This window comes from Marmota flaviventris, chromosome 5 (assembly GCF_047511675.1).
Source record: "Marmota flaviventris isolate mMarFla1 chromosome 5, mMarFla1.hap1, whole genome shotgun sequence".
NCBI classification, from domain to species: domain Eukaryota; kingdom Metazoa; phylum Chordata; class Mammalia; order Rodentia; family Sciuridae; genus Marmota; species Marmota flaviventris.
Window position 1 is genome coordinate 57,656,157 of NC_092502.1, and position 8,208 is coordinate 57,664,364.

Below are 8,208 nucleotides of genomic sequence, written 5' to 3' on the forward strand. Positions count from 1 at the left end.
GACTACAAGCATACAAAACAAATAAGTGAATCATCTAATTCAGAGAAGTACCTTTAGCCAAAAAAGGTCCATTGAGAAGGACAGAAAACCAGGAAGATTTGTGTTGTTTTATTTGTTATTCAAGCAGGGAGGGATGTATTTATAAGGATGTGCCAACTTGCAAGCCCAAGTGTGACAAGAGATGAAGCTGGACTTCCTGGTGGTTGTTGATAATATACACAGCTTTCAAAAGCAGCATGAAGTGAGTCAGAGTGATGGACATTTGTACAGAGGAGGCTGATGGAGCCTTAGGCCAAATAATAATCCTGGGTGGCTCTGGTGGAATGAGGTATGTAATCACCTCACCGGTAAGAGTCTTTAGTATTGAGTAAACACTTGGCAGCCTTGGTCATCCGCTTGAAAGGCAGAGAGAAAAGTAAACTTTCAGGAGTGAGTACCCAGCAGAGGTGTTTGTGTAGGCTAATTGTGAATGTCCTTTAGGGCCTCACTTAGGGCAGCCTCTCCCACGCCCCATGGTGGAGCTTACCACTGCAGGGGCCAATGTTGCAGCTTATTCTCTGTGTCCAGGGGCCTGATCATTAATTACTGCATGAATGAATGAACCAAAGGATGTCTGTGGAGGAGACTCACAATCAGGGCACAAGTGTTTTTCCTATTCCTTGAGGTATTTGATTCAGAAGCTAGACCAATGGATTTCAGGATTTCTTTGCTCAGTGCACACTTTTGTGTGGCACTGGTACAGGGATCTTTACAAAGAAGTATTTAGAAAATCTAAAAATTTCCCTTCCTGCCATTCCCTGGGTCACCTTTCAACACTATATCACCGCCTGTAGACAGCTATTAACTTCCTCAACTCACAAAGTCATGTTTTCACGTGTTCTGGGTCTTTTGACCAAATGTGATACCATGTGTTCTTTTTCTTATTAGCAACAGGTTGCTCCCTACTCTCCTTCACATCTGTCCATCAGCTTTCTACCTGTTAGTTGTCTCTATAACAGCTGGCCCCTGCAATGATGACAAAAATGCAGATTTTATCCATTGACTACAACTTGACAACCAATATATAAAGTGCACAAGGGATCCCAGTGACTAAGAGTAACTTGATTAGAAAAGCATCATAGAGATGTTGTAGAAATAATTCCTGTACTGGGTGGCAGGCAAGACCTGATTGTCCCCAAAATGCACTCCAACTCTCAGATGCTAAGCTACTCCTCAAACTACAATTACCTCTGCTATTACAATGATCTCTGCTATTAGTTGTTAGCAATAATTTTTTATCTAATTCTCTTGTGGCACTTTGCTACGAACATAAAGGTTTTGAGGTTATAGAGAATGGGAAACTAGAAATGGCCAAAGGCAAATGTTGCAATTTCTTCTGGGCCTTTGGTCTTTCAAGGCTGTTATAGAAAAGTGAGCATGGCCTGGTCCATCTGCAAGCTGAATAGTCCTATCGTCTGTCCTCTTCTTAAATTTTTTAAACCTCCTCAATTTCTAGTAACTGTTTCTTGTATTCCCTTTGCTATGACCCTAAACTCTTATTCTCCTCATTCTCACAACTGTTTTAAGTCTCTCTCTCTCTCTCTCTCTCTCTCTCTCTCTCTCTCTCTCTCTCAGTGCTTGTGGGGGAACCTAGGGCTTTGTGCATGCTAGGCAAGTGCTTTACCACTCAGCTACATCCTCAGCTTTAACATCTAGTTAATATGCAGGCAGATAGAAGGGAAATAATGAAAAATCATGTATGCATATAAAAAAATCTCTGTAAGTATGACAAGTTCACATCCTGATTGTGGCTAATCATTTCTCTCACAGGTCTAAGGGCCTTTCTTATGGGCCTTTCTTATGTCTGGGTTTTCTGAAGCCTCTGGGTATGGGGTTAAATCTGAGTGTACCTAGTCAGATGGCAGGACCTTTATGTTCAGGCAGTTACCACGTGGTAACACTATCTGAGCTGCCAGGGAAAGTCTAGGGAAGACTGTAGGCCTTTGAGTTTTGGGCCTTGTGAGCTGTCAGAACTTTAGGGACATATGTGCCTTCTTATTTCAAAGGAGAGAGACCCAATGATGGAGGAGCAGAGTGACAGTTGATGACAGAGTTCTAAAAACTCATTGGGGTTGAGAGAATTTCCAACACATATAGGATGGGACACACTTGGAGTCTCCCACTTTGTTAAAGAGTTTAAAACACTTGGTTATTTGTAATATATCACAAATAGAACAGAAGTGTGCAAAGAGATCATTGAGAGTAAAATGTTCTTGGGTAAGAAATTTCCTTTCTGGCATACATACTCCTTAGCTTATCTCTTAATCAGAATTTTTATTAGGACACTTGAAAACTAATACAGTGGGAATCAAAAACCTCATGCCATCTCTCCTGTTTCCAACTTTTCCAATTGTTTTCTCCCTGTGCCATGGACTGAATTATGGCCTTACCCAAATGCATATGTTGAAGCCCTGACCTGCAATGTGATGGCATTTGGAGATGGGGCCTGTAGAAGGTAAAAAGGGTCTTATAAGGTCATGAGGGCAGGGCCTTCATGATGTAATTAGTGTTCTTACTAGAAAAGACACTATTGAGCTTTCAGTTTCTCTGTCTTTCTGCCGTGTGAAGACATGGAGAGAAGGCAGCTGTCTACAAGCCAAAGAGTTTGCACCAGAACCCAACCATCCTTACAGCCTGACCTGGGACTTTCTGCCTCCAGAACTGTGGTTAATCAATGTCTCTTGTCTGAGTCCCTCAGTATGTGATATTTTCTTATAGCATCCCAGGCTGATTAATATCCCTTGCCTCTCCTCTCATTTTTTGCTACCTTCTCCCTCTGCCACTCTTCAACAGAGAATGTGGACCTGGTGTCTACATTGCCTAACCTTTTATTTTTAAATTTATTTATTTATTTACTTTAATTAGGTATATATGACAGCAGAATGCATTTTGATTCATTGTACACAATTGCAGCACAACTTTTCATTGCTCTGGTTGTACACGATGTAGCATTGCACCATATGTGCAGTCATACAGGTACCTGGGGTAATGATGTTCGTCTCATTCCACCATCTTTCCTGCCCTCATGCCCCATCCCCTCCCCTCCCTTTTACCCAAAGTTACTCCATTTTTCGCATGCCTACCCCTCATTATGGATCAGCATCCACTTATCAGAGAGAACATTCGGCCTTTGGTTTGGGGGGGTTGGCTTAATTCACTTAGCATGATATTCTCCAACTTCATCCATTTACCTGCAAATACTTTTATTCTCTTTTATTGCTGAGTAATTTCATTGTATATATATACCACAGTTTCGTTATCCATCCATCTGCTGAAGAGCATCTAGATTGGTTCCACAGTTTAGCTATTGTGAATTGTGCTGCTATAAACATTGATGTGGCTACATTACCACAATATGCTGTTTTTAAGTCCTTTGGGTATAGACCAAGGAGTGGGATAGCTGGGTCAAATGGTGGTTCCATTCCAAGTTTTCTAAAGAATCTCCATACTGCTTTCCAGATTGGTTGAAGCAATTTGCAGTCCCACCAGCAATGTATGAGTGTGTCTTTTCCCCACATCCTTGCCAACACTCATTGTTGTTTGTATTCTTGATAACTGTCATTCTGACAGGAGATGGAATCTTAGTTTAATTTGCATTTCTCCAATTACTAGAGATGTTGAATATTTTTCATATATTTGTTGATCAATCATATATCTTCTTCTGAGAAGGGTCTGTCCAGCTTCTTAGCCCATTTATTGATTGGGTTGGTTTGTGTTTTTTGTTTTGTGTTGTTTTGTATATCTGTTAAGTTTTTTGAGTTCTTTATATATCCTGGAGATTAGTGCTTTATCTAATATGAGTGTGACAAAAATTTGCTCCCAAAATGTAGGCTCTCTTTTTACCTCATTGATTGTTTCTTTTGCTGAGAGGAAGCCTTTTAGTTTCCCATTTGAATCCATCCCATTTATTGATTCTTGATTTTATTTCTTTCACTTTAGGAGTCTTATTGAGGAAGTGGGGGCCTAATCCGACATGATGAAGATTTGGACCTACTTTTTCTTCTGTTAGGCACAGGTCTCTGGTCTAATTCCTAGATCCTTGATCCATTTTGAATTGAGTTTTGTGCATGGTGAGAGATAAGGGTTTAGTTTCATGGCTGCATATGGATTTCCAGTTTTCCCAGCATCATTTGTGAAAGAAGTTATATTTTTGCCTATATTGCCTAATCTTAAGGTCTAATCTTAAGACCTCCCAGCTGTGTTCTGCTCCTTTATCATTAAAAAAAAGATGAATATCAAATCTACTGTAAGATTTTATCTCACCAGTCAGAATTGTGGTTATCAAGAATACAAAACAACAATGAGTGTTGGCAAGGATGTGGGGAAAAGACACACTCATACATTGCTGGTGGGACTGCAAATTGCTTCAACCAATCTGGAAAGCAGTATGGAGATTCCTTAGAAAACTTGGAATGGAATCACTATTTGACCCAGCTATCCTACTCCTCGGTCTATACCCAAAGGACTTAAAAACAGCATATTGTGGTAATGTAGCCACATCAATGTTTATAGCAGCTCAATTCACAATAGCTAAGCTGTGGAACCAACCTAGATGCTCTTCAGTAGATGGATGGATAAAGAAACTGTGGTATATATACACAATAAAATATTACTCAGCAATAAAAGAGAATAAAAGTATTTGCAGGTAAATGGATGAAGTTGGAGAATATCATGCTAAGTGAATTAAGCCAATCCCAAAAAACCAAAGGCCGAATGTTCTCTCTGATAAGTGGATGCTGATCCACAGTGAGGGGTGGGCATAGGAAAAATGGAGTAACTTTGGGTAAAAGGGAGGAGGGGAGGGGGCATGGGGGCAGGAAAGATGGTGGTATATATGCCATCATATATACCTAATTATAATTAATTAATTAATTAATTTGAAAAAGATGAACAAAGTATTCTACCTATCTTGCCTTATCTAAAAGAAAAATAAAAGGGAAAAAAGGCCAAATGTCATTACACATATAAGTTAATGACAACGTCCTGAAAGGAGACAAAAAGCTAGAGAAAGAAAAACTTGAAGGCAAGTGCAAAGAAATGACAAAAGCTGGCAAACAGACACATTCAAGGAGAGCGGCTCCTGATACACCCTCTCCATCGATGAACTGCTCCAAGATCCAGCCTTCCTCCTCCTGCCATTCCTCTCCACAGCATCTCCCCATCATCACCTTGCTGCAAAATTTATCATTTTTTCTTTCTACTCCTGATGAAACTTATTTCAGTCCATGAAACCCCATATTCTCAAGCTTAGATTTACATGGGTCACAGAAAAACAATCTGTGGTTGAGAACCAGCAACCCTCCCTCCCAATAAACATCTGTGCAGGTTAACTAGATCTGTGTGTCTACAAGTAACATGTCCCTCTGGGCTAGGGGAGTATTCTTTCAAAAGGAAATGCCAGCCAGGCGCAGTGATGCACTCCTGTAATCCCAGCAACTAGAGAGGCTGAGGCAGGAGGATCATGAGTTCAAAGCCAGCCTCAGCAGAATAGAAGGCACTTTGCAACTCGGAGAGACCCTGTCTGTAAATAAAATATATATTTTTAAAAGAGGCTGGGGATGTGGTGGCTCAGGGATTAAGCTCCCCTGGGTTCAATTCCTGATACCAAATAAAAAAAGCAAATGCTAGCCCAGGACTATCAAACAGGAATGTAATGAGTGCTACAAATGCAAACCACACATTTTAAAGTTTCTAATAGCCACATTTTCAAAAAGTTAGAACATGTGAGTGAAGAAGTTTCATTAATCTATCTCATTTAACACAATATATCTAAAACGTTGTTAGTTTAATACATGAACAACACAAAAAATTTAAAAGATACTTCTCAGTTTTTTTCTTTCAAACTAGATCTTCTAAATCAAATATGGATTTTACATTTATAGTACATCTTTATTCAGACTAGCCACATTCAGTAGCTTAATGTGTCTACCGTAGTGATAGCACAGCTCTGGCCAGGTGAAAGAAAAGGTGAGGGAGGCCCTGGCATATCAGCAGACAAGGAAAATCCCCCACCATATAGACTCCCTCTCCCACCCTGGAAAGCACATGCCTATTGCAAAGGCAATGAACTAAACACTCCTTTGACGTTTGAGATTTTTTTTTTCATTTCTCTTTAAGAAAGTTACTCAAACCACTATCTCCTCAATATAGCATTAGAATTTCATATAATCAGAACAAAATTTTCCCTCAAGTCATCTTAAATTTAGAAATTGTTAATAATTTCTAAGAGCAGAGAATGGCCTGATGTCTCCTCTTATCATTTTTGGGCAACCAAAAGGACTCTGCAGACTGTGTTATGTAATGCTCAAGCTTCTTTTAGTGAATCCCTGAGAAAGTGATGACAGCCCATTAGTTTTATTTGCTGAGGAAGCAAGCACCACCCAGCAAAAATGCCCCATTTTTATCAGGTACATGGGTATATGACAGTAGCAGGCTTCTGTATTTGGGACTGAGAGTAGTGTTTCTCCCAGGTGTAGCTCTGGGAATTGTTTTCACTGGACTGGAGTAAATATTAGACCTTCAATTATAGCAATCAAGTGTCAAGGTCTTATGTCAGGTTTATTCATATGATAGGGTTCCATTGCTTCTAAAGTGATACCCAAGCTCTTGACATCCTTTGAATGTTTTCCCAAAGGAATTTAATAATATAAATTTCAAAAGAAGAGTGATAATGAGGGATGGTACTGCTTAGGTCTAATAAGATGGGGTTCATTTTGAGGAGCAAATTTTTTGGAAGGGCTACTGAGACTTGTTTTGCAGAACACCCTGCGGACAATCACTAATCTTTTATCTCTTTCTTAGAGCCTCTCTTAAACTTCTTATTCTTATCTTTATTATCTTTAGTATTATCAGATCTTATCTTTATTTGAGGGGTTAGCTGATAGAAATTGATAACAGGTAAGATTTTTTATGTCCAGGGGAATTTTCTATTTTAAATGCCATAAAGCCTTCAGAAATGAAAGAATTGAATATCTGTGGGATTTACCATGCAAACAGAGTTTCCTGGATTACCTCAAACTGCACCCCTGCCAACTCTAAAGCTGACTTGGGTTGAGAGTCTAGTCGTTTCTCATTATCATTTTCCCCAGAAGGGACAATGGCAAGTTGTTTTGTTTTCAGTTGAATAAAACTTTAATTTGAAGCATATTTCTACTTGATTGTAGCTCTTGTGAAAGGTTTTTAGGGAAAAGGATAACATGAAACTTAGGATTTTCAAGGATGGCTCATTCCCATGGTTAGTTGAAAATAAATGCATATGAATTAAAAAAAAATAAAAAAAAAAAACTTTGCAAGTATGATCCTCCTTACTCTCAAGAGGCTTCCAAGTTTTTTCACAAGCACCCGAAATTGGTCCCTTCCATCCTCAAACTCTCTGGCCAGATGACACAACATCTGTGTTCTCTTTTGAGAACGTGAGAAATGAAGTTTTTTCATGTTTTCTGTCTTTGAATTCTAGAAGCTCCAGTTAAAACTGCTCAGACTTTCCTTTTCTTGTTTGCTCTAGAAGACAACTCGTCAGAAGAAGAGTTCTGTGGTGGTCTCCCTCCTATGGAAGAAAGTGATAGGAAAATTAGCCTCATCATGGAACTGTCGACCCAGCTTTCCTTTCAGACAGAGAAGATCACTGAGTTGGAAGAAGAGTTGGAGGAGAAGGAAAGGATAATTCAGCAGCTGGAAGACAAATGGGAGCCCCATGTTTCCCAAAAGGAGGAAAACTCTTCAGAATGTTTAGAAGAAACCCCAATTTTCTTTAATCATAGCATCCCTCCTATGGTCTCTGATTAGGATAAAGAAAAACAATAAAAGTTTATTAAGTATCCTCAAGGTAAAGTCCAGAACCCAAGTAGTCTCCTCACTGACAAATTCAAGTTCAAGTTCATGGTTCCTATAATGTTCATATTAGAAAAAAAAAAACAAAACAAAAAAGGTTTATTCAGAAACAAACACTAAATATTTCCTCTGCAGACAGTAGTAGTCACATAATCCACAGAGCTATAGAATACTATGCTTTTAGACATTCCTAGTAACAAAACTAGACAAATGGTGAAAGAATTTAGCATTATCTTCTTACCAAATATTTGTCACACTGCAAGGAAGGGTGGCACCCATCCTGTCCTGGTGTGTGGCTCTGTTGTGAACAGAAAGTTGTCATGGAGAGCCAACTTCAGC

General features: G+C 39.3%; 1 protein-coding gene across 1 annotated transcript in view; it reads left to right on the top strand.

Annotated features, from left to right (window-relative positions):
• Positions 1-7,824, top strand: part of Ccdc192 (coiled-coil domain containing 192) — a 200,548-nt gene extending 192,724 nt beyond the window's left edge. The window contains exon 7 of the mRNA XM_071611850.1: positions 7,547-7,824. Coding sequence (XP_071467951.1) covers positions 7,547-7,824 — 278 coding nt within the window. The remainder of the gene's footprint in view (positions 1-7,546) is intronic.
• Positions 7,825-8,208: the final 384 nt, after the last annotated feature.